At 38.1% G+C, this 26784-nt stretch overlaps 1 protein-coding gene across 11 annotated transcripts in view; it reads left to right on the top strand.

Annotated features, from left to right (window-relative positions):
• CAST (calpastatin) overlaps positions 1 to 26784 on the top strand; it is a 61820-nt gene that overhangs the window by 33757 nt on the left and 1279 nt on the right. For 3 of the 11 annotated variants that reach the window (XM_032675948.1, XM_032675947.1, XM_032675951.1), the window contains exons 5-28: positions 3194 to 3244; positions 3572 to 3628; positions 3782 to 3898; positions 5307 to 5405; positions 6189 to 6272; positions 6365 to 6412; positions 6988 to 7083; positions 7230 to 7325; positions 7999 to 8097; positions 9243 to 9326; positions 10111 to 10158; positions 11991 to 12095; positions 12377 to 12478; positions 12825 to 12926; positions 13957 to 14031; positions 14697 to 14744; positions 14908 to 15003; positions 15528 to 15626; positions 16769 to 16870; positions 17674 to 17766; positions 18244 to 18297; positions 18799 to 18888; positions 25570 to 25649; positions 26631 to 26692. In XM_032675948.1, coding sequence (XP_032531839.1) covers positions 3194 to 3244; positions 3572 to 3628; positions 3782 to 3898; positions 5307 to 5405; positions 6189 to 6272; positions 6365 to 6412; positions 6988 to 7083; positions 7230 to 7325; positions 7999 to 8097; positions 9243 to 9326; positions 10111 to 10158; positions 11991 to 12095; positions 12377 to 12478; positions 12825 to 12926; positions 13957 to 14031; positions 14697 to 14744; positions 14908 to 15003; positions 15528 to 15626; positions 16769 to 16870; positions 17674 to 17766; positions 18244 to 18297; positions 18799 to 18888; positions 25570 to 25649; positions 26631 to 26688 — 1983 coding nt within the window. In that variant the 3' untranslated portion in view covers positions 26689 to 26692. Of the gene's footprint in view, positions 1 to 3193; positions 3245 to 3571; positions 3629 to 3781; positions 3899 to 5306; positions 5406 to 6188; positions 6273 to 6364; positions 6413 to 6987; positions 7084 to 7229; positions 7326 to 7998; positions 8098 to 9242; positions 9327 to 10110; positions 10159 to 11990; positions 12096 to 12376; positions 12479 to 12824; positions 12927 to 13956; positions 14032 to 14696; positions 14745 to 14907; positions 15004 to 15527; positions 15627 to 16768; positions 16871 to 17673; positions 17767 to 18243; positions 18298 to 18798; positions 18889 to 25569; positions 25650 to 26630; positions 26694 to 26784 lie in introns of those variants that run through there. The other 8 variants (XM_032675949.1, XM_032675952.1, XM_032675950.1 and 5 more) reach the window with 8 other exon arrangements.

Raw genomic sequence — 26784 nt, 5'->3', positions numbered from 1 at the left:
AATCATCATTACTCATAAATAAAGGTATCAGCAAGTCTCTGGTTTCTTCCTCCTGTTATGTTTGTGGGTAAACTCATTTGTATCATGTTCGTTACTGCTGCAGTTCTCCATATGGTTTAGCCCAGACTGCTACCTGAAAATAGTTATGGTCTTTCCCTACTTGAAATTTAAAATAACTCTCAAAAGAACATGGTAAATGAGCCAAAAATAGAGGAGTGGAGGCATTCTTCAGCGCTGTAAGACTGGTAAACACGAATCCCTTTGAAACAGTGTCCCGCATTTGCGTGTCTTAAGATAATTAGTGTTTTCTTTTAATGTCTGTTGCATTGTTGGTGTCTTTCTCCTGCTGGATTAAGCAAGTCACTTGCGTGTTTGACAGTAGACTTCTTTGAAAAGAAGTAAGGTTGCTGAGTCACTTTAATATCTAGTCCTAAATTTCTTGCAAATTGGTAACTCCTTCCCAACTGCCTGCTGTAACCACATCTCATTTGCCTTTTCTAGAGTCTTTCTAGTGTGCCACTACTCTTAAACGTGCTCTGGGCCTTTATTTAGCTTTCATTTCTCTGTATGTGTATCCTTTGTCTCTAATGAACCTTCAGTATTATGTCTCTCTGAGAAAGCTGTGAGCTGCTGCAGCAGAGGAAGGAATGTGAAACTTCCTGTTCTGTAGGCAAAGCCTGGGTTTAGATGGAGAGTTTGGAGGACTAGACACCCCTGCAGGGGGATTAGAGGAAGCAGGTGCTGCCACTGCCAAAAACACATCCTGTTCAGCTCTCTTTCTTTTACATGTATAAAATAGGGAACTAGGTAAAAAATACTATTTTCTTTTCTGGGCTATCTTTCACTTTCCCGAGTCAGCTTAAAATGCCTTCTCTCAGATCCTGGCACAGAGCAGATGGGAGCAGGCAGTTGAAGGGGAGGTGAAACATCTTTTTCTCCATAGGAATTCAGCGCACACTGTCAGCTGATGCCATGGCTTCAGGCTGGGGCTGCTCACAGCTGACTCTGCTTAAAGGATGACTGAACAGTTCCCTCTAAATGTATAGTCTTCTACTAAAATTGTTTTACTTGCTTGCTGATTTTAATCGGATTTGAACTTTGTCATTGCTAAAAGTGTATTTAAATAGATGTGTCTGTGTATAAGAGCACGTGTGTGTTTATGATCATGGATTTTAGTGTGGCCTTAGCATCCCCATGTGTGTAAGTCCTGAAACAAAGCATGTGGACCCCCACATGGGTCCATATATTCAGCATTGTCATAGATAAATTTATAGTACAAGCAATTCTGAACATTTTAAAAGATAGAAGAAGAATAAGAAGTAATGCATACCCCATGCGCAAGAGGTGCATTAAGTATTTAGTAAAAAAATATTTACAGTATTTAAAAAAAAAAAAGACTTGCAGTTGGTTATAATTGGTTTGGCAGGTTGAGAATTTGTATTTAATGTTCTGGGAAGGTTTTGTAGGGTGTTGGCAGAAATGCAAGTGCATATATTTTACTGTCCTGCAAAAAAAAGATATGTTGTTCTTCTTCTTCTGAAAAGTATATAAGGAAAACCTGAATTTGTGCTCTGACAGCAGGGTACTTAAAGTCCTCATCAGGCAGCAGTCCCACAGCAGCAAAAGTCAAACTCTGTGTTTCTTGAACCTCATTCTTGCATTTCTGTCCCATTTTTGCAGTCTTACTGCTGAAGGACATCTCATGTCTCATCTTTGCTAAAGATGTTACAGAAATACATCCAACCTTACTTAGCTTAAAAATTGTGAAAATTTAGGATTACCTTTCAGTGTAGGATTGTTTAATGCACAGGTGCAGAAATGGATGTGTGTGTCTTTGAGTTAAAGGATGGATAAGTGGGAGCATATAGAGTATGACTGAATCCAAGAAATGCTGTGTTTTAATCATGTTAGGCATCAAAAGAAAATACAAAACAGGCAATCTGGGGGCGATGGAGGGATGAGTCTGAGAGCTTAAGTGATTGTTTTGATTTTCTTAAAACTTATTTTTAATTTTTTTCCTCACTTTGTGAGTTTTTTGTTCTCCCTCCCCATCAGTGTTCTTCTGGTGGTGACTGACTTGTGTGTGGATGTGTGTTCCTTACTGGTTTTACAGCATCTCAGTTTTAATGCATCTTCAGGATTTCCCAACCAAGTTGTCTGTAGTTCAGTATGTGGGTGTGAACACTTGCCCATCAAGTGGTAAACGAATTTAGCAAATTTCTCTATGTTGTCAGGTATGAAAAACAGAAGCTGGATATGTCTGAATGGTAATGAAAATTTGGTAGAAAAATGTTCAGCCATCTTACTTAGACTGTGCTTTTGCGGTGAAAGGTTGGACTGAATGGTCTCTTCTAGAGACCTCTGATTACCCTAGAATTAAAGCAATGAACAAATTTAAATTACCACCTAATGATAAGAAAAGTATGGTGAGGAGGCTGGCATTTTTGTTTTCCTGTCTTATAACCATTCTTTAATTTTTCAGTGTTAGTTCTTACATGTTTCTGGTAGTAGTAATTTATTGCTCACTGTACTTTGAGTTGAAGTGAATCACAGGAATTAGTTTTGTGGCATGGCTGCAGAAAATTTTCAGATGTAAATCCTGGAAGTGCGGTTATTTAATAACTATCCAAGCCAGGTTGTTCAGCTGTGTTGTAAAATATGAGCATTAGGAAGTTACAGAGGAGAGGAAAAATACAAATTTCTGTTGTGTTTAGTATAAGGATACTGATTGCATATATCTATCCCACTCTGTGTATACCCTATTGAATCTAAGTCATTAATGTCTTTTCCATAAGGACTGTGTGTTTTTATAATTATTTTACTGAAAAATAATAAATTATTTATTAAATAATGTTTGTCATGATTTCAGAATTTGGTAATGGTAATTTCGGGGGTTTTTGGTCAGTAAATCAAACTGCTCATTCATTATATTTAGTTTCTTCTTTCCGTCTCTTTTCAATCCCCCATATGAGGAGTGTGTGTGAGTGTGTGTTTCTACACATTCGAATGCTCACAGATCCCTGGCCTGGCAGCTTCTGCCAGGACATTGTAAACTTCAAGATCAAAGCCCTGTGTATTGGTTACACAGCATGTGTGCTCACAAATGTGAACCTGTCTGATATTCTGCTTTATATAAGCCAACCTTTTAGAAATAATCAAGCATATTAATTTCTGCTTATTGTTTATATTTCAGTCAGCACCAACAACCAAAGCAGGATCTGAAAAAAACACCCAGTCAGCCAAGGTAAGTGCTTAACTTTCACTTTTGCAGAGTTGTTGTGCTTTGGTCTTTTACTAACTTAGAGGCAAAACTCTCTGCTATTACTGTGCCACATGAAACTGTTGTGTGATCAGTAACATTCCTGTGCACAAAACAGCTGGGAGCTGCTGGGCGGAAATGTGGTGTTTGGGGGGAACAGTCAGGATGCTTTATTAATTCAGGACAGCCAAAGAAATGTTTTGTTAACCACCTTTAAATCTGTTTTGTGTTTATTTGAACTAGCATAGATTACTTTCCATAGCACTGAATGGTGGGGAGGGTAAATAATCTCAATATTTTATTTCATGACAGCCAACAGACTCTCAAAATAAACAGCTGTCTGAAGAGAAGCAAAAGGAACCCAGTGAAGTAAGTTGTATAATTTTTTTCTCTCTCCCTTAATTTTATTTTTTTGGTGAGGGATGTGTCTGGTATTTTTCTTCTGTCTTTCATTTTCAAAAATAATTAAAAAGAAATGAAAAGCCAGCCCTCCCTATCTAATAGCAGTTTATCTTTACACAGGCAAAAAACCAAACCTCACCTTCTGTGACAACAGCTTCTAAACCAAATAATGCAGAAAAAGTAGCTACAACTCAGGCTGACCAGCCTCCACAACCAACCCCCACAGAGGCAGCAAAGGTACAAGTATAAGCAACAACCAATTTTTATTATTCATGCTATTGAAATCCACATCAAGGTGGATTCTTAAGCTGAATATTATCAGGTGAGACTGGGCCCCCAAAAACCACAGTGTTGAAAAGCACAAAGGCTACCTTGTGTTTGAAGGTGTGTATGACAAACATCCTTGTGCTGCTCTAAAACCTGGGACCTAGAAATGTCACACTTTTTGTCACAAAGGTAATTTCAAAGGGGGACTTGTGGAGAAAAAATACAAAGCAAAAGCATGTGGTAGAGTCAAGGTCTGGATCTTTTGGTCTGCACATGTCTGGGTAGCATGAAGGGCTCCTGTATCTCTACTACATCCCACTTAACTGCAGTAAATGAGTGTCAGCAATGCAGAAGTTCTGCATTTTGTGTGGTGTTGCTCCTGCACCTGACTCCCTGCAGCATTTCTCACCCCACCTGCTCAAGCACCATTTTCTCTGGCTTTAATGATGTATTGAGAGCTGCCAGAAGTAAATGAAGGCTTTCAAGAGAGACTTGGAAGGGGCCTTGTAGCCCTTCTGCACTGCAGATTTCTTTTACTGGCAAAGTAAAAGAAAGAGGTAGAGTACTTAAAATAGCATCCTTTCTTTCCCACAGCAGAATCACTGTTATTCCAAGTGTAGATAAAAAGGACAGTAGATGTGGATGCCTGAGTAGAGCATCTCTATTTTATTTTGTTTTGTCTCTAGCATTTTTAACATAGGACTGTGAAATAAACCATGTTTTCATTTTTCTCTTTATTTCTCCAGCCTAAATCTGAGATGTCCACAGTGGCTGGTGCAGCTTCTGCTGGCACAGCTGGTGCAAGTGTGGTTGCTGCAGCTGATAAATCAAGTACTGATGTTGGTAAACACAGTCCCAGGCAAATGGCTTCCCTTGTAAAAATGTCTCAGAGGGTGCTTCTGTCTCTGAAACACTTCACTTTCAGAAAAAAAAATGTGTAACTGCTGAAATACTTATACATAGTAGTTAAGTATGATGGTGAAGGGCCAACTGAAAGAATAGGTAAAAAACTACTGATGTGTCATTTAGGTTTTGTCAAATAGGACTTATTTAAAATCACTTTTACCACAACTTTCAATTAAAGTTAATTACGCTCTTCAGTTATGTTTGCATATATGTACATCTATATCAGCTGATATATAAATACAGATTATCTTGTTACTGACATCGGAGAACAAGTTTAAAACAGTTCTGACTGAAAAATTTATAAATTTATAAATGCACACATGGTGCATGTCCTACTGAAAGAAGGGGTTTGGTTTGGTTTCCAGGGGTCTTCTGGAGATTCACCAGATGCTTCAGGATTTTTTTTTTTTTTTTTTTTTTTTTTTGCTGTGTACACCATGGTAACTTCTATGATCATTTGCTTATTTTGTAGGCTAGTATGGATGAGTCAGCACTGGACAGCTTAATAGATACCCTGGGTGGACCTGAAGATGTGCCCACTACTCCTGTTTACACTGGTCCAGAAGTTACGGTATTCTACACTTTGCATTTTTACTTCTTAGAAGATCCATACCCAAATTATGACTGTAGTTGCTCAGTACTACATTGATCCAGTACTTGTCACTGTGATCTACTGAGAGTTAAGAGTATGCATAGTTACATTTTAGTGTTGTTTTCGGTATATACAGAAATTATACAGTTTTGGATCTACTGGAATAGAAAACACTTGGAAGTGTCGACAAAGTAAGGTTGTTGCTTTTTGAGCTGACTCCCAAGCATGGTCTGCAATGGATTTACAAAAGGCAGTGACAGAGGGAGGTATATGAGAGTGTAAACAACCTACGAGGTTTCATTTCTGCTTGAGAAAGCGTAAAACATTGAAAGTTTGGAAAGGAATGCACACCTTTCTGAGTCTGAATTGGAGAGTCACATGAGAAGGATTGCTATTACAAACTCAGTGGTTCAGTACAGTACTCAGCCATGATAAAAATCTTGGAATTTATAAATATATATAAAAATCAGACAAAGTACAGCAATACATCCTCTGGTCTTAGATACTGAAATTGCTTAAATTAATGCAGAATAATCTGGGAATGGGCATGCAGAGTTCTGCTTGATGGTGAGCATATGTTGAAGCATGTGCATGATACGAGATACTGAAAGACATTATGTAGTCACAGTCCAGATTTGACCGTCTGACAAAGCCAACCCTTGCATTTTCTTTCCAGAAGTATCACTGTAGGTAGCTCTACATCAGAAGTTTATTTCAGTAAAGAGCAGTGCACAAACATTAATGTGTGCATTCTTTTCACAGGAAGATGGTATATATTCAAGATACTTGGAAGAAATGGGTAAACGGGAGGGTAGTCTCCCTCCAGAGTATGTTAAATTGTTGAAGGTCAGTGAGTTACAAGATACATTATTCATGCATGTTTCCTTTCATATTTGTATGTTTTTGCTTCCCATTTACAAAATTAATTCTCATTTTAGAGCAAAGGCCAAGACGAAGTCCTACCAAAAGCAAATGAACCAAACGAAGTAAGATTTATTTTTTTTGTACTGGAAGGTGAAAGTAACCACTGGATTCCTTGGAAAACGTAAATGTTGAACTGTTTTCCAAAAATCCCAGGAAGTGGGAGTGCCAGATAACATAGCTATTGATAAAACTAAATAGAACTTGGCACAGATGTTTTTAATAAAGATGTAAGAAATTTTCAGGGCACTGAAGCTGAAACAATTCAAATAAATGCTTACAGAGGTATTGGTCGTAATAAGATCAAAGGGGAGAAATACTAAACTGTGCATGCAAGAGTCTCTCTATAATGTCTTTAGCAAAGACTACTTGGATTTCTGCACTTAACTTAAAAAACAGAATTCTGCCAGCCAGCTTAATTTTGCTGTCTGTAACTTTAACATACTAAAATAAAACCTTATCTGAAAAATGAATCAACCAGTGAGGGAAAATATCTTTTTTTTTTCCTTGTGTCAGGGACACGTGCCAGTGCGGTCATTGTGTGAGTAAGCATGGGGCACACTCAGACTGTAAACGGAGCTTGAGAGGGTTGATATTTGAACTTTAATAGTCATAACTTGGTTTGCAATTTCTTGCTCAGAAACCAATGACAGATGATGAGCTTGCTGAGACCCTGTCATCTGACTTTACCTGTAGTACTGCTTCTGCTCAAGAAAAGAAGACCAGTCTGACAGAGGTATTGATACTTTTCCTGCCATTGCAGGCCTTTATTGCATGAAACATTGCCATTATGGTCTTAATATTTCATTATAAAGTGATATTGACAATTTTCCACTTCTTTTTACTTTTGCAAATTTGCCTGTAATTTCATTTCTCTCACAGAAACAAAGTAAGGAAGAAGAAATTGTGCAAGCACAAGCAGCAAGTTCAGTCAAGACCTCAGTTCCTCCTAAGGAGAAGAAAACAAAATCAAATGAGGTATACATAGCCATTCTTCCACTAGTTAACGTGTAATTAAAATTTACAGGCACATGCCATATTATTTGTGCCTGATCCTTAAAGATACTCATCATTCTCATTTTTCAGTTGTAAATCCTCTTTATCATAGAAACAATAGGAATAACAGGAATTACCAGTGCTCAGATATCCCCTGTCTTAAAGATTTAGCCTTAGTGAGTCAGATGATTTTCCTTCTGGATTCTTTAGAATGACTGTGACTCTTATGACTAGAGGCAGTAGCATAGAAAAATTAGAAAAATAGTTGTGTAATAATGTGTATAAAACTTGGATACAATATAATTTCCCCATATTTTACAAACCTTTATTTTTTCCTCTGTATAGAGCAAGTGCGACCTTACACTTCCTTGGTTTGCCATGTCAAACCACATGACAGTTATGTTACACGAAATTGTGACACTGTGGGGTTTTATACTTCCCCCTTTTTTTTTACTTCTCAAGAGAAGTCATATCTTGATTAGACTGTGCTAATTGTGTCACAGAATCTGATGTTAAGGAAATTGGGTAAAGCCAAACCAGAATGATGAATCTGGTGCTGGCTGTTTGCTTCACATAAAGCACAAAAATACATAAGGTAAAACCTGTGTAAATTTAAAGAGATAATTAAATGGTTTGCATATTTTCTTAAATACAGGAAATTAAAGAAGATGCAGTGGAAGCTCTCCTTGATACTCTTGGAGGACCTGAACCTGAACCAGAGGAAGATCCTATGCCTGTTGTAGAGGCGTCAGAGGTAACATGTTACTCCTTTTTTACCCTAGTTTTTAGACTCTCCTATGGAATCCTGAGTCCTCTTTGTTCAATCCTGTACAAATGTGTAAAATAACAAGAAAGGCCTATATCAGAGGCCTAAGGAATGTATGAGTCTTAAGGGATTAAGAAAATTAAAAAATTAAGAAATTCCAAGTGGATACAGATAGAATAGAACATAATTGGATGGCCTGGGAAATTATAAGCATATCATTTGGCTATACAAGCATACGTACATGCACCTTCCCCTGTGGTAAATATAATTGCTCTATATTTCCCCCCCCCCGTGCACTAGGTACAATTTATAGCCAGCTTTCATTTTGCACATATTTACTGTTTGATTTTTAATTGACTTTCAGTGCATGTACTCCTTTTTTCCATAAAACCCCATTTTCTTTCTCATCTGACTCTTACCTTTCACTGTCTTTTAAGAGTTTTGCTTTTCTTCAGAAGATTTTTGACAGTAATCCTGTGTTTTGCATGTTAAACTTTCACTTTTTAGTTTAGTTTTGCAGACTCTGCCTATAACCATACTAATAGCAAGTTTTCTCCTGTCTTTACCAATAGCTCAGAGCAAACAAATGACAGGGAAATAGTAAAAAAATCTCCTGTTGCTGGGCTCAGTTTTGACAAAAGAGCTGCTTCATTGGAGATTCAATCAGTCTAGGCCTTCTGGTAACTCAGTGAATGCACTGCTTCACAAAGGAGGTCCAGAGAATTAAAAGCTGAATTTCATTGCCAGTGATGGAAAAAGATACAGAATTATGCCTTGTATAATCAGAGTGATGAAATGCAAGAAAGCCTGAGGGTTTTGTACACACAAAAATTCTAAAAGTACCTGCCACAAAGTTAGAGCTCTGAATAGTGTCCAGAGTTTTTTTAGATTTAAAATAATGCAGCCATATTCCCATATGACGTTTAATCTTAAACCATTATGATTTTACCACAGACATTTGGTAGGAATAAATTGAGGAATTTCAGTATTTTGATATATGGAATAATTTCATCTGATGCTACTTCTTCTGAACACAGTAGGGTGAAGAATCTTGATAGTGAAGTTGAGTGTATACTTGGGGTTTTTATTTTAATTTTTTCTATGTGGATTTTATTATGTTATTTCTTTTTAAGGCAAAAGCTAAAGAGAAAAAAGAAAACAAGGTTGGAGAACATGATGATACAATACCTCCAGAATACAGGTTAACTCCAGAGTTGGTAAGTTTTCAGTACCTCTAATTTCCTCCCCTTCCTTTGTGGGCATGACTGGTTTTTCAGGCATTCTGAGCAAAGATCTGATCTTCCCAGGTGACACGTTCCTTCTTCAAGAGTGGTGTTTCTTGTTTCTTACACTAAATTTCAGTAAATCACTTTACAACAGTCCTCTTTGGGGTCACTCTGTAATGTAACCTTGAAACACTAATGTGAAATGGTAGGAAAAGTACACTCTTTTTTTATGGATTGTTGCTTCAAGGGATGGGTATTTTTTCAAGGTTAAGCAAATCAACAACAGAACTGAGACGTGTTTTTGATAAAGTTCAGAGTTGAAAGTTTCTGTGATGCTGTATAAACTGGCCTTGCTGGAGCTAAATGTTAATATTGGGTATTGAAAGGTGCAGCTTTACACCCCTTTTTAGAGATTTCAGGACTGCCCAATTGCAGCCCTGGGGTTTCACTCCCTCTTTGTTCAAGTGCAAAGGTTTAGTCAAAGCTTGTTTTACTACTGGATGAATATCTGCTGGTTTACTATGGAATTAATTCTTGCTACATGTTGACACCAAAAAGAATGAACACTGGTCTCTTGTATTGTGCTGACATCATATTTGCTTCTTTTATCCACTTACCTGGCCATGTAAAGATTCCACATTTAGGGGAATTCCTGTTACTGTGTCACTAGTTTAATCTCGTGTGTGGAATTTATTTTGCATTATTTTGCTGGTGATTACTGAGTATGGCACTTAAAGCAATAGAAAAATGTCAGTAATGCTTAATTCACTTTTAGGATAAGAATGGAAAACCAATATTACCGAAGCCTGAAGAAAAACCAAAGGTTAGAAAACTGACAATATTGTAGGAGTGTGACTGGATATTCCTGTTTTCTCCCTCTCTGTCACCTCATCTCTCTCTGTGCCATTATGTAAGTCTTGTGTGTTTGCTTCTTTCCACAAAACCTGCTGATCTGAAGTGTCAAGTGGAAGTTGTTTTTATTGAAGTGCATTGGCTCTGAACGAAGAGTTCATAGTGTGGAAAAAGTCTAGAGACTATGAAGACACGAGAGAGTTACTGAAATTACTACTGACACAAAGAAAGTCTGTATGGGGAGTTAGTGCAAGGTATTCTGTAGAGGTCTGTTGGAGCTGTTAAAGGACAAAGAGAAGTGAAGCAGGAAAATCTTGTGTTTTCTTGACAGTTTCCTTTCATTAGTGATCAATATAAAGAAACATGACTGGAAAGAAGGAAAAAAAGCTGCTGTGAACATTTTCCTAATCACAAAGACCAACTTGGACTTTGCAAACAGCATCCATCATGGCCTAGAAAAGTGCAAGAGAGAATTAAAATATTGAAAGAGAAAGTTGCAAAGATTAATTTAAAAGGGACAGGAAGAAAGCAAAGGAACTGTGCACTGAAGAAACTGAGGGCTTCACTTTGGAAATACTGTTTTTTAAGTTGAGGAATGCTGCCAAAAATTGGACAAGTACAGGAAACCTCTGTTCTTCTGGAACGAGCGTGAAGGTCAGGACCAATCTTAGTGAGAACCTAATGCTAATATCTGGATACTTTCAATCACGTACAGTTGTTCCATGATTTCTGGTGAACGCAAAGTCCTTCCATCAGGATTTCAGCTCGGGCTTGTCTTGCTCTGGTGCTTCACTCTGCATACCCTTAAGCACATTCAGTGGAATAACTTTTGTGAAAAAAAAATTGGTTTTACCTCAATACCTCTTTTTAGTGTCTGAGAGAGGATTTAAGACATTATGAAAAGTGAGGTCTTATGTGTTGAGGCATTTTGTAAAGACTTTCAGGGAGGGAATGAGGGAGAGAAAATAGGAGACTCTCTTTCACAAATGTCTTCTTTTCCATTGTGAATCTTTCTCTAACCATTTAAGTTGCACATAGCAAGTGAACGGTCACCACTGCTAGCAAAGATTTAAACATTCAGCTGTGAACAGTAGTTTGGAGGATCCCAGGAGCATCAGGTATATGTATATAGATTGCATAGTACTAGATCACATAGTATCAATAGATACAGTAATAGACACACTGTAGGAAACTAAAACTTCATTTTTTATTCACTAAAACATGCACAATGAAAGCAGCTGAGTGTCAGCAGTCAGCGGACAAGCTGAGGGATCTCTGAGGTGACACTGCCCCTGAAGGAACTCTACTTCTGATGGGGAAAAAAAATTAAAATGGGTTGATGGTGCTGCTTTCCACTACCTGTATATAGTTTATACTTGAAGTATTTTAACAGCACGATGCTGTTATAGTACATACTAGCTAAATATTAGCATTTTTTTCGTAACTAAGTGATTGTACTTAGAGGTTTTATTTGTTATAAGAGGTTGTACTTTTAAGTAGCCCTGTAGACAATGTTGAACATTATGTATCTGGGTCTCTGAATTATATTTTATGTTATCTCTACAGTTCTCTACCTTATACTGACTTTTGTTGACAAAGCAACTGACTTATTCTAAAATGTGGTTTTCTTCATTTTATGCAGTGGGAAGTTCATGCTGTTTTGTTGCATATAAGTGTGAAAGGTTATTTCAGTGTAGGCTACAAATATTTTCCTTCTTTCTGAGTAGCTGAAATACAATTCTTGAAAAAGTAAATTAAAAACAGGCAGTGAGTCATCTGTATCCCATATGGTTTTTTTTGCAGCCTCTGAGTGAATCTGATCTTGTTGATGAATTTTCAAAGGACTTTGCCTTCCCTGCACAGCCTGCAGCACAACCCAAACCTTCAAAGCCCAGCAGCATATCCAAAGTATGTCTTTCTAGTTCACTGAAGATGCTAACACTGATAGTTTTGCTAAGACTGGGTACTGCTACTGTTCTTTCAAGAAAAATATTTTCTTCTCTTTATATTTTTCCTTCCCTATTGCCTTTGTTGGAACATGCAGTATTGGCACTCAGCTCTTAATTGAGCAGCTTCTGCCTTTAAATTTAGACTCTTCTGCCTTGTTCAGTACTCTATTTAGGAAAAAAAAAGACATTTCATGTTTCTAAGCATATTCAGTAAATTACAGTGTAATTTTTCTGTTTCAGAAGCCTTCAGATTCTGTGTCTGCAAAAACCACTGAGAATAAAGTAGTCCCTCGTGCCACAGCTTGCACTGTGCAGTCTTCAGCTCCACCAGCCCTGTCTGCAGTAAGTGGTGGAGCTACTTCAGCTAGTGCTAAAACAAATCTTCAGTGCTTCCTTTATGGAATGGCAGAACATATTGTCAAGATGCTCATTTCAGGATCGTATGTTCTTCCTCCACAAAGGCTGAGTGGTTTCCAGAAAAAATGAACTGTGTGGGGAAGGTCAGTGACCTTCTTCATAGAGGAAGAAAAACTGACAGTTCTTGTGGTCTCCTCTACCTCTTAATGCTCTAAAGAGGATGCTGTTTGTGAACCAAATATGTACTGCAGGAAAAAACAAAAACAGTGTTCTTTAGCTGCAACCGAACTCCAAAGTAAGAATTGTTTTTTCTGGATCAACACCCACACAGGTTGGTCACGTAGCAGATGAAGCACTGGAAGCCTTGTCCAGCAACCTGGGAAAGAGGAAGACTGATCCAGGTGAAAAAAATCCTGCTATGGACAAAGTTAAGGTAGAGGAAAAAAAAAATCAGACCTCAAAAATAGACTGTTGATGTAATTGCCTTCAATTACTGTATTTCCTCAGGCTAGATACAATATAGATATAATATTTTCACTTTTAAAATAAAATTACTGTTGAAACCAGTTCAATTCTGCTTAGGAAGTACTAGTAGTATTTCAGCACAGTGACTGCACTATTTTAATAATTATGACTATAGCATTAAAGTAGTTCCCTCAGATTCTGAAAACTGCATTTTCTTATGCTATACCAAAGCAGAGTTAAGATGCACACAGAGGTAGCACACAGTATGGTCTTTGTCCTAAAGGAACCAAATTTATTATGAGTAGTTTAAATTAGGGATGGATGATGCATGAAACTTTGGGCTTTGCCCTTGATCTTGTTATTTAAATTGGGAGTCATAAGAAAGTCACTGAAATACATGTATTCCGTCTATGAATGCTGTTCGTAGTCACAGTCTGAATGCCCCCAGTGCCATGCTAAACCATGGCCCAGATGGAACTGACTGGTGTCAGAAAACAGAAAAAGCAGCCCTTCTGCAGTTCTGTCAAGTGAAAGTTCCCAAAGCTGGCTTTACTCCCTTTCCTTAGCTGTTATTTTCCAACATAACTTTGAGGAGGCTGCTCCTTTTTGAGGTGGGCTACTGATTTCTCTGTTCAGCCTTCATTTGCATGCAGCCCAGGTAGCTGTTGAGTTGATTTCCAAAAAAGTCAAGAATTAGGACTCAAGAGGTGTTACAGTGTTTTGTTGTTGGTCCATGCCTGTCTATTAACTTACTTATGTCACCTTCAGTGAAATAGGTAGAACTGCTTATGATATACAGAGGAAAAAACAGGCAGAGAAATTAAGGCTTTCTCAAGAGAAAATGCTTTCTTTTAATTTTCATAAGATTTGCAGTTGGATTGAATGAAAAAGACTTAATTTGAATCAGTAGGCTGAAGGCTAGAAGCTTGCTCATGTGCATTTCTTTTGGGATGTAATTAGTTGTTTTTCTTGCTATGATTTCTATTTTGCCTTCATAGGAGAAAACCAAAACAGAACAACACAAAAAACTGGGTGAAGATGAAGAAACAATTCCTCCATTAACAGGAGCTAAAGTAATTTATTTAAAGTGTTGTCTTAGTCTTACTTTCCCTTTATTCCTCAGAATATGTGGATGAAATGAGACTCCATTTTATTTTGAAATGTTGATGTTCATTTCAGCCAGTTTTATAGTATTCAGAAATTCCAGTTCATAGTTCCCAAATATCTGATACCTATCATTAGTTGCATACAGGTGGTTTAGATGCAGATGAGTAATTTTGTTTGAGATTACTCAGATGCAGAGTAGCTTTTGGTATTTTAAAACTTAATAAATGGTGGTTGGTTAAAGCTGTTAAAAAAACCAAAGCAGTTCTTCAAGGTGATATTTTTGCGAACATCACCACACACATTTGACATAAATGGGTTGTTTAGGTCTTGCCAAGGCTTTCACAACATGTGCCACAGCTGAGATTTTATTTATTAATTGTTTTATTTCCGTGGAAATGGGAATGCAAAATAGGGAAGCTCAGAGTCCCTCTCACTGAATCACTTCTCAGCATTCAGGTGTTCTTAAGCTACAGGACTTGGATTTTTTAAGTGGCACTTTGAGTAACAACAGTAGGTGCCAGAGGTGACTTAGATCACTTTCTTGTGTTGCTCAGTGAATGCTTCCAGAGTACCTCTATTGCAGAGTTATTTAAGGACTGCTTGGTTTAATACAAGGGATCTCTCTTTGTAGGATAAAGATGGAAAACAACTCTTACCAAAACCGGAAGAAAAGCCACAGGTAAAAAAAGTGAATATGCAAATAACTGTTTCATTCATGAATTACTGGCAAATGTAACTAACGGTACCCAGTATTCAGTTTAAAAAGGGACTGGGCTACCTGCTCACTTTTTAAGAGAGAAAGAGACTTAAAAGCCTCTTTTGTTTTTCCTTTTTGATGATAGCCTATGAGTGAAAATGATCTTTTAGAGGGTTTGACAGAAGGATTTTCCTGTTCTCCATCACCACCTGCACCATTACCTACGTCAACTGTACAAAAGGTGAGTATATTTGATTTCTGAAAATTGGTTTTATTTTCAAGTTGTTTGAATAATCTTGACATTTTACATATTTACTTCAAAGTTTATGTGAAGTTCCTTACATAAAGTCCAGTAACTAAAAATTTAAAATACTTTTTGAAGCAAACTAATAGAAGAGTAGGAAAAAGAAATAGTCAAGTTGTTGTATCTTTTTATCAGTTGCTTGCATAACTAATACTTTGCAACTGAGAATTTTAGAAGTGTTACTTGGGAATGTGGATGGCCTTGGTGAATTCTTAGTTCTTCTGGAGTCATGTTAAACCTCTGATTTAGCTGTGCCAAGGTTTAACCCAGTAGTTGAGATGGATGAACAAAGTGAGATGCAGAAAAGTTGAAGAGCGGAGTGGATTTCAATCTGAAATAACTAAAGCTGCTGAGAAAAATAAACTCCTAGAAATAAACTTCATGGGCACTGTGTTTTAGATGTGTGGAGTTTGATGCATGTTTTCCTCCTGGGTTTGTGATGGTGCTGTGTACTGTTTCAGAAAACCAAGGAGGGTGGGAAGCCCATGGTTTCCTCGGATGTTATCTCTGCTGCTACAGTTTCGGCAGTGCACTCTGCAGCTCCACTGTCTTCTGCCTCAGTAAGCAACCCCTTCTGTAGGTCCTTACCCCCAAACAAATGAGAAGACACAGCAGCAGGGCCTGGCCAGTTCCACTGTTATGGGCTGTTGCAAAGTTCAGTCATTTATTGCTGATAACTGGCTGCTGCAGGGAAGGAAAATGTTCCCCTGAGGAGAAAAAAAAAAAAAAGTGGGATTTTTCTGGACACTCCATGTTGAACAGACTGGTGACTGGCCTGCCCAGTCTCCCCAGGTTCCAGTCACTGCTGCATTTCAGACTCCTTTGGAATCTCCTAACCCATGCCAAGTCCTTCAGGGTCACTGAGGACATTGGGGGATGTGTCTTTCCTTTCTGCAGGTCCATGCAGGCAGTCACCTCTTTGCAAGAGGTTTCAATTTTAGGCTTGAGCCTTTGGCTGAACTTTTCCTCTTTTTCCTTTTCCTCTTTGTCTTTTCCTTTTTCCTTTTCCTTTTTGCCTTTCTTCTTTCCCATTTCTTCTTTCCCCTTTCTTCTTTCCTCTTTCTCCTTCCCTTTCTTTCCCCTTCTCCACCTAAGTAATGAGAACATTTAAAATAATCCCAACATAGTCATCACCGCAGTGGCCAAGTCAAGCCTATAAATGGAGAAGTCCAAGGTTAATGGAGGAACAGGCAGTGCCATGACCCCCTTTGAATACCAAGAGAACTCCCCTTCCTGCCATTTATTGTAACATTGCTCATTCCTTCTCCATTTTGATCCATGCAGAGGGATCTTCCACTAATGTTTCCAACCTGATTTGGAGGGGGAGTATAAAGCTTCACCTAACTGTGTTTTAGTTGGTTTTGTGGTCTTTTTTTTCTTTACCAGGTTTTGAATAAAAACTGATGTTTACAAATTGCCCAACAACCATCATTTTATAGATCTGTTCTCATTACCGAGGTTAGGCTTACATATAACAAAAGCCATTAAAATAAATCCCATAAGCCCTTCTTAAAATTATGTTTTCTGTAGGTCTAAATATTCTGTGGGTTTTTTCCCCAGCTACTGCACAACATTGCAATTACATAGGGAGGGCTCTTTGTTCATTGAAGTTGACAACTCATTAGTCAGGACTTAATTAGCTTGATGAATCAAATATTTTTGCAGCACATTTGCACTCACAAATGTGTTTACACTTTGTTAGGGAGGAAAAGAGATGGATGAAGCCTTAGATCTCCTGTCTGATTCCCTGGGACAGAGGGAGCCTGACCCTGATGAGAACAAACCAGTTGTGGATAAAGTAAAGGTAACAAAAGACATTCTGAAACTTGATCAATTTGGGGCGAGGTGTGGGAGGGAATAAACCAAATCAACAAGAAAACCCCAAAATACTTCTCATATACCTGTAGGAGTATATGGCATAGGATTTTAGAAGTAAGAGTAAGGTTATTAGAAAAAACTCCATGCTGTTATGTTTCCCACATGTAGGCATACCAAACACTCTTCAGTCAGCTAGATTACTTGTGGGTTTTGTGAAAAATACTGAATTGGTTAACAGACTTCAGCCACTTGGAGGCAAGTGTTGAAGTGTTACAGGAATTTGAAACTATTTTATTTCAATGCTTTTTATTGTGATTATTCTCATTATTTTTCATGTGTCTTCTTGGGCCTCTGTTTCTAAAATTAATTTTCTGTCTGAATTTTTCATCAGGTTTTGACTTTTATACCCACAAATACCGAGTTCGTCAACAGATGTGTTCGTTTAGTCACTCATATTTTTAAACTTGCTTGTTTCTGCTTATTTTGTGTTCATTCGGTCTTTCTTCATAAAATTTTATAAAGACCCTTCTGTTAATAAGAAAATCAATTTCTATGTAATAGTAGCAGTAAATTGTAATCTGCAATACCTAAGGTAAAGAACATTACTGAGGGAAAACAAAACCACCTTCACTTCATAGTGAAATCCATATACGCTTTCTTCACCAGTAGTTTTAAAATTTTAAAGTCAAAAAGGGCATCTGCCCCAAGTTTAAGAAGCCCTCTCACTTATTCTTTGCTAATATTTCTAACGTGAGTATTAAATTTGTTAAAAAATTTAAATGCTTTCAGGAAAAGGTTAAATCTGAACGCAGAGAAAAACTTGGAGAAAGAGATGATACCATACCACCTGACTATCAAAAACTTCTGGAGTCAGGTGATCAGGTAAGGAAAACTCTTAATAGTTTTTATTTGCAACACTGGAAATTTGAGTTTATGAGCCATTCTGTCCTCTTTGGAACTACAAGATGAATAAGTGAGTAAGTGCCTGTACTGTATTTATGTATTAGGGCTAAACATGGAAATATCCTGTAGTTAGGATAGCTCTAGCCTTGCATGCATGTAAGTCAAAAAACAACGACAAAAAAATGTTGTTTTGTTCTTGTTTTTTTTTGATTGGGCAGTCTGAACAAATAATTACTTTGAACTACCCAGTAACAGTGTCCTGGAGGGTTAAAGTGACAAGCCATGAAAGCATCGTGTGAACTGGCTGTGAATACATGGCAGGAGAAATACAGAAATAAGTTCAGAATGGTGCAACTTTCTTGTTAATCTGTGAACACCCAATGCTGTGTGTAAATACTTGTCTTAAACTAATCTGACGTGTTCAAAATAAAGGATGTAGTCTTTCTTCTTCCCAAGGGTAAACCAGCAAAGCCAACAGCAAAGGAGGACATAAACCACAAAGGACAAAAGGTAACATTTATGATGAGTTTTATTGAGGATTTTTGTATATATATATATGTATATATATACACACATATATATATGAATATATATGAATATATATGAATATATATATGTATATATATTCATGATATTTATTCTGTGTTTGTGTCAGGCTGTGATTTTTTTTCAAAGCAGTGTCACTGTGGGCTTAAGGTGTGATTCACTGCAAATACTCATAAATGCTCATGAATGCAGTAAGTAATAGTGTGGGCAGTAAAACTTTGGTGAGGAGTAACTCTTCACAATAAATATAGTTTTTCTGTACAACTTCACTGTGAGTGTTCAGGTCCAGTACTCAGTGAAATCATGCCTTTTGGAATCCTCAAAATAGACATCTCTCTAACATATGTGTAGAGTTCAGGTGTGCTTTTCTTTAAGAAAGGGATAATTAAAGCAGACATAAATTTCTGAATCATGAATTGGACTGTGGGAAGTGTTGCATGTTGTGTGACTTCAAAATTATTGCAGAAGCCTAGAGATGACAGTGCAGCTATTGATGCCTTATCGGGTGACTTTGACACTTGTGCAAATGCTCCTGCTACACCACAGCACTCAAAGGTAGGACATTTTCTGCTAATAACTTGAAAAATAAACAGTTTTTCACTCCTCACTTTTCTCTGCAGTAGCTCAGTTTAGGTTTACAGGAGCCCTGTGCAGATGTAGGGATTGTCTTACTACTGGAAATGGAGATTTGATGTATTTTGCTGTGTACTAAATATTTGTTAGAAGGAAGGTTTGTGGTGTTTAGAGTGTTTTAGAGAGGTAAGACAGGCTTGGAGAGGTAAGTTGAGGAGAGAAGAAGGATAACAGTTTTTGTACAGATTAGAGTATCCACCAACTGTAGAGAGGCAAAGAAACCTTTCATCAGCGATGGCATGCACTACCTAGCAATGGTTGTAGACTGGAGCTGAGCAGCAGTTCAAGAGGGTTTTGTAGACAGAAACGCTGGAAACAGGAGAGAGTTTTAGGTGTGTTAGGGAAAACAGTAGAGCTGTCAAGAAAAATGCAAAAGGTATGGACTAGAGAGGTCTTGCAATGAGAAATAGAGCATTTATTCGACATCTAATCCTCTTAAGCACAACTAACAAACAGCATTCAGACTTCTCCCAGCATGTCTGTAATGTGTTCTAGCCCATGCCCTGGTCCCTCACCTGCAGGCAGAAGGAATGGTTTGCATTTTTTTCATTCATAATAGTTTTTGTACTCTGCTGAGCAAAGCAGCTGCCCTTGTCTGTCATCTTCTGTGGCCTCTCCCAGCTCATCCCTCCCTGCTTCCTGCTGCAGTACCTTCTGAGGTGGTGAATCAGGCACGAATCCTGCCAGTGACACAGCCAAGTGCCAGGGAAGAACTGAGGTTTATTTCAAAACACTTAGGTTTAAATACAGTGCTTAAACATGTCACATGATCTTCCAACCAATGACAATCAAGTATTCTTTGAGCATGCGTCAAAGCCCGGAAAACTACAACTCCTATGATTCCTTGCTACATCTCCCCCTTCCCTAAATAATTAACAAGTTGTAAAACAATACATTTTTTAAGCATTCTTAATGTGACCAATCTTATCTTAACTGTTTATAAAAACCAGGGCCTATCGTCACAAGGCCTTTATTGAATTGTTTACAACTTTATTGGTTTGTGCAATATTCAAGCAACCTTAAATTACCCAGGGTTTGTAGATGTGTAGAACCTTTTATCTGAGGGTGATTTTGTGTAATGACATCATATTTATTTGAAAGGGAAATGTGTTGGGTTGTAAATGTTGTGTTTGAGGTAGTGTTTAAGATGTTTTGCCATAAAGTGTATTTGCGTTCACACACACATACATCTCCACTCAACTTTCTCATTCATACTCCAGTGGCCACCGTTTCATTCTCTCCTCACACATGCATTGTTAAACCCTTTATTGTGTTTGAATCATGGAGTTTTGGTTTTGTATTGGTTACTGTTTGTGTGTTTCTTTTGATTCTCTTGTATCATTTGTTACTTGTTTGTGATTGTTCCTGTTTTGAAGAAGTGTTAATGTAGATTTACACATATAGGGACTAGACCCATGTCTCCTTCCCCCCCTTTTTTGTGGTTTTATAGCTTGTTTCTCAACGTGTCGTGTGTTCTTTTTACTATTGTTGGTTATGTTTTTTCAAATCCAGTTTCTTTACTCATTTTTTCTGGTGATTGTTTCTGTTATGGGGGAGGGCTAATATAAGGCCTGTCACATTCAGAAGGGATCCATTGTAATTTGGTACCCTTGGATACACAGGCATATATCCTCCCTCAGGTTATGAGATTTGCTGGTCCTGACCATTGCCCAGATATTAGATTTTTAATCATAACTGGTACTTTGGAAGATGAAAGTATTTTAGTTTTATGTTGGTATTCATACCTACTATGGTTTGTATCATCACAGTTTAAGAAATTTAGAACATATGATGTTTTCTATAAGTGTTCTGGGGGTTATATACTGACCCCCTTCTTTTTTGCCTTTGAAGCATTTTTTGTGTGTTGTTGTATTATTCTGTTTGGAATGTGTGTGAATGGATGTGTCTTATGCAAGAGTTAGATTTTGTGTGATTAACAAGGAATTATGCGGTGTGTATTTTTCTAGGTAAAGGAGGGTTAGTGAAATCTCGAAGAAAAGAGGCTTTGAGATGTAAAAGTAACTCTGTAGCATAGCGTGAATCAGTTATAACATTCCTAGCTTAATTACAAAACAATTTAAATGTGCTAAGTACATGAGTAAGTTGTAACACTTGTATAGAACCTGTTCCAAGGTTTGTACCTTATTGTTCAATTGTCCTTCTTTGTTTGTCCAGATGCAGATGGTCTCAGTGTCTTGTTTATTTCTTGTAGTTGTTCTTTATCCTTAAAACAGTCTTGGCAAATAATGTTAATAACAGTTCAGTCTATTCCAGATGAGAAGTGGGCAGGAATAGATGTGAGGATCAGGTGAATCTGTAGTTTTTGAAGCAATAGTGGTGAGTCACTCTGTGTTATAGCATTTTTTGCTTTTTGGCTGAAGGCTTTAAAGATGACCTTTTGTTGTGTAGTTTTCTTTGTATTGGAGATTTCATTGTTGATCCTGTTAAATTTTTTCTGGAACGTTCTACAGTCCCCATTTCTTAATAATATCAGTTAGAGCAACTGTAACCAGGTTTAATTCAGTCTTTCAGGTGGTTGTGATTTCCAAGCAGCTATTTTGCACTCTCGTTGACATTATGTATGTTGTTTTGTGATAGCAAAATGTTTTGAGAATGTTTGAATGTAACAAATATGGGGATGTTTAAGATTCTATACTTATTATTTTAATAACATTGTTATGATAATTGCATGTATGTGGATGTATTTGAGAATTTAATAACTTCTAATAACTTTTATTTTTAAAGCTACTGGGAATTTAATGAAAAAATAGGGAAAAATTTTTTAAAGCTGTAGTGTTCTGGTTTTGTGGAGATAAATGTTCTTGGTTAAAATGACACTAATTTACATAGCAAAAGATAATTACGAAGGCTTTTAGGCAACAAGGAAAATTTTTCTGTCTTTTTATACTATGAAACAGAAGGTTTCAAATCCTTTTCTTTATCTTGAGTTCAGCAATTGATTGGTCATCAGCATGCAATCTATGCTGAAACAATCTGTGTGTAAATTTATTTAGTTCAAATTTAGCTGCTTAGTAAATTGCTTATATTGCTCCAGTTTTTATAATATATGGAGCAGTTTTGTTTGCTGATTGATAAAAGATTTATCTTGCATTCTTTAGCATAGCTAGAAGAATATGAAACTGCTAAACCTAATAAAAGTTTTGTATCAGCCAGTTTTAAATTTAAAAATTATGAATTAATGAATATATTGGGCTTTAAAATGGTGAGATGTTAAATTTCATTCGATGTGTAAATATTTTTAAACTATTTTCTGCCCTTTATTTCTATTGTTAAGAAAACAATTTACACTACTTTTAAGAAAACTGATTTGAAAACAAAAAACTACAAATGTTACAAGTAAAATTTATATCTTCTTGACAAGGTAAAATGCAGTGGTATGAGTGAATAGTTAGTAAAGTTTTAGTTCACTGTGTTTTGCTTTCTTTTTCCATATTATGTAAGAAAGGAGATTTTGAGTGAGAGATGAGAGGGGCTTGTTTTTCATTTTCCTCACCCAAAAGCAAGTCACTTGTTTCTTTAGCCAAGGAGTTAGTAGGAAAGTTTTTATAGGAACAGGAATAGTGGTAGAAAATGACAAAATCTAATTCCGCCCAGTTGTTAAGCAGTAAACTATTGTTATTATGTTTGAGGGGCAACACATTATTTCCTTTTTTGCAAAGGCAATTATGCTAGAAGTGTTTTTTACCCTTTTCTTTACCTAAAAAATAAGTTGTAAAATCTCAGTTTTCGAAAACTTCATTCTTTTCCAACGCTGAGGTAGGGGCAAAAAGCATCTTTCTCTAGGTTTGAGATATTGATAGATTAGTGAAAGGGTTTTGGATATAGCAAGGCTGTGTTTATATGGGTTTTTAGTAGTGTATGTAAATGCATTGGGGCCATGTGCGCTCGGCACGGCCCGCCCGGCTCAGCCCTGGGCGCGTGCGCTCGGCATGGCCTGGCCCTGGGGGCTTGGGCCCGGCACCGGCCCTGGGCATGGAAAGGAGCAAGAGAGGGGGAGCTTCGCGAGAGCGGACTGTGCTATCATGGGAGAAGAGAGGGGGAGCCCCGAACACACAGAAGAGAAGGACATCTCCAAACCCGGGCAGATGGAGCTCATTCAGCCCTGTAAGGCCATCCATCTAAGAAAAGGTCACTCTAATTAAACCTGCGTCCTGAGGACCTCGCTGCCACTGTCCAAGCTTGCTCGGCCCTGGCAGATGAACCTCAGGATTAAAGGGTGGGTTCAGTTCCGTGCATACTGTGTCTCACCTAAAAAATCCATTGCGCAGGCTTTGAAGGCTTTACCCACTTTTGCAAAGCCCTGTATCAACATCTTCTACAAATGCAGTCACACAAAGATCAAAAGACAAAGGCATATAAACCTGCCTCCAAAGGCAGGTGGAACTTTAGCATGCTGGAACATCAGAACCATGCTCGATTCTGAAGATAGTGGACGTCCTGAGAGCCGATCTGCCCTGATTGCCCATGAACTGTCACATCTCAGCATCGACATTGCTGCTCTCAGCGAAGTTCACCTCCACAAGGAAGGCAGCCTCAGAGAACATGGTGCCGGTTACACACTCTTTTGGTCAGGTAAGCCCAGAACTGAAAAGCATCTCTCAGGAGTTGGCTTCATGATCAAAAACTCTATTGTTCCTAAACTCAAAAATCTGCCGACAGGTCACTCTGACCGCATTATCTCGCTACGCCTTCCACTCCACAACAAGCAGCACGTTGTCCTCTTTAGTGTATATGCCCCAACTCTCCAAGCTGACCCTGCTGAAAAAGATAAATTTTACACCGACCTGCACCTCCTTACCCAAAAGGTGCCTGCAGATGATAAGATCATTATCCTTGGTGATTTCAACGCCAGAGTAGGTAAGAATTTTGAAGCCTGGAAAGGAGTATTAGGCAAGCATGGTGTTGGAAACTGCAACGATAATGGTCGACTTCTGCTAGAATTCTGTGCAGAGCAACAGCTCACCATCACTAATACTATCTTTCAGCAGAAAAATAGTCTGAAGACAACATGGATGCACCCCAGATCCAAACACTGGCACCTCATTGATTATATCTTGGTGCGATGGAGAGATGTCTGCGATGTTCACCACATCCATGTGATGCCCAGTGCAGAATGCCAAACAGACCATCGGCTTGTGCGCTGTAAACTTAACCTCATTCTTAATTTCAAACCTAAAAGGGGCAGCATCCCAAGGAGGAGACTCCAAGTTAACGATCTCCAATCAGCCACAGTGAGAAACAAATTCCAGGCTAATCTTCAAACTAGGCTTGGTAACCATTCCACAGATTCTACAGATACGTCTCCTGTAACACTCTGGCACCATATTAAAAACAGCATCCAGCAGTCCTCTGAAGAATCCTTAGGGTTCTCCCTCAAGAAGAAGAACAAGGACTGGTTTGATGAAAACAATCAAGAGATCCAGGAATTGTTGAGGAAGAAGAGAACTGCTCACCAAGCACACCTTGCACTGCCATCCTGTCACATAAGAAAAACAGCCTTTCGTCTTGCATGCAGCAAGGTCCAACAGAAACACTGTGACATCCAGAACAAGTGGTGGATCGATCCAGCTGAAAAAAACACAATTATGCGCAGACACGGGTGATCACAGAGGGTTCTATGAAGCCCTGAAAACAGCATATGGGCCTACATACCAAGCTTAAAGTCCTCTACTCAGTGCTGATGGTCAAGCGCTTCTGAATTCACACTTGGTGAATGCCAGTTAAAGGTAGAGCTGGTTCATTTATGGAAATTCAATACAATAAGTCCCAAAGTCTATTTTTTTCTATATTTCTGTTCTGTTCTTTTAAAAAATGGATGATAACTTCAGCTGTCTTTTTAATTTCTGAGGAAAACCTCCCCTTATGGGATAACATCCCTCCCATTTCGCCAGTTTTTGGTTACCTCTGTGTGCTGAAGCTCTGTTGTCCTTTTTTCCGGTCCTTTTTTCTTCCTTTTTTGTCCCTTTTTTGCAGAGGTAAACCAGCGCGCTAAATTCTTCCCTTCCTTCCTTTTCTTTTGGTGAAATGGACACCTCCGGCAGGCACCCCAGAGCTTAATGCTTCTGGTTCCTGGTGTCTGGTGAAGTCCTGATGCTGGCAGCCATCTGAGGTGTTGTTAAGGCACGAACCCTGCCAGTGATACAACCAAGTGCCAGGGAAGAACTGAGGTTTATTTCAAAACACTTAGGTTTAAATACAGCGCTTAAACATGTCATATGATCTTCCAACCAATGACAATCAAGTATTCTTTGAGCATGCATCAGAGCCTGGAAAACTACAACTCCCATGACTCCTTGCTACAACCTCCTGCTTCTCCTATGAGGAGTAAGAATTACCAAAGCTTGAATTCAACAGATCTTTGAACAAACCAGTAGAGTAGCTATCCAAAAATTAAATCCCGTGGTCAGATGGAGCTATGGAAACGTAACCAGTTCCCAGGTGAAATTCTGCAACAGCTTCGTAAGCTTACACTGCAAGTCACCAAGAATTAGGAGTTTGTCCATTTTTAGGTGTTGGTTATGATTAGCTGTGCTTTTATGCTCTATTCTCTTTGTAACTGTAATTATTTTTTTTTCTTTGGAGTGTAGGACAAAAGCGGAAAGGAAACCACAACGACTAAACCAACCTCAAAGGATAAAGGAAAACCCAGAGACCCTAAAACGGTATAAAAACACATACTATAGTGTGGACAGTCATGGTTACCAGGCACTGTAAACATACGAGATGGGCAGCTGGATTTTAGATTCATATCACGTGGCTGTTATTCTGAGGTGGATAATACATCAATAGGTCGAAATTGAATAATTTTTGTAAACATGCTCATAGGAGAAAGACTCCTGTCTGTTTCAAGGGAATTTGGCAGTAAACGGGCAAAAAAATATATATCTTTCAGAGAATGTGGTCTTCTGCAGTGCATGCTCCACAGGCTTCTCCTTCCCCAATTTGCTGATCTAAGAGTCCCACTTCACATGCCTGTAGCTGCCTCACGTGGGATCCTCATCACTTCTCTTCCTTGACAGTTTTGAGCAACAGCATTCCAAAAGTGATTAGAAAGTACTCCTGCAACCACACTCAAGTTACTATCATAATTTATTTTTTTTAAATTAATGAAGACCTACATACATTCATAAATGAATATACAGGTGAATCTGATGGGAAAAGGCAGGCAGCTGTTTCTGTATTCAAAGAAAAAAAAGGAAAAAAAGGAGAAAAAACGAATAAAAGGGTTGCTTGGCTTTTGTCATCCGAAAGTACAGAAAAAGGATTCAGGTAAGGGTGAAACTTCTCCCATCACGTTGTTCTCTCACAAGGATATGCAGATAGATGCCTGAACCAGATGGTTAGATTTGGTCTGGAAATCTTAAATTTCGCATGCCAAGTGATGAGATTTCTCACTGTTATTGTGAAATCGCCACAGGTGTCTTTTGTGTAACAACAGAACTGACTGACTTAGAATTCTGGTTGTAAAATTGGAGGATGTCTCTGACTCTTCTTCAGAAGGGTGTTCTGAGCTGTGACTAAATTTTCTGTATTTCAGAGATCATATTTATGTCTGAACTGTGATTCTGATGAGTGTCTGTCACTGTTTGATTTCAGATTTTTAGCTTAGTTCACAGTTTTTCACTGTCTCATCCTCTCTCTAGGCAAAGGGACAATCCTCCAGCAGCAAATCTGAGAGGCAGAAAACAAGCTAAACATTAAAACAGGTGAGATTTCTTCTTCTCTGGGCTGCTACAAAGACAACTCATGTTGATGTTATTAAGCCCAGATTTATGTGAGGTTTATTTCCAGGTCACA

The sequence above is a fragment of the Chiroxiphia lanceolata genome, chromosome Z (assembly GCF_009829145.1).
Source record: "Chiroxiphia lanceolata isolate bChiLan1 chromosome Z, bChiLan1.pri, whole genome shotgun sequence".
Taxonomy (NCBI): domain Eukaryota; kingdom Metazoa; phylum Chordata; class Aves; order Passeriformes; family Pipridae; genus Chiroxiphia; species Chiroxiphia lanceolata.
Note: the sequence above shows the minus strand (reverse complement) of the source record. Positions and strands in the feature narration are given on the sequence as shown.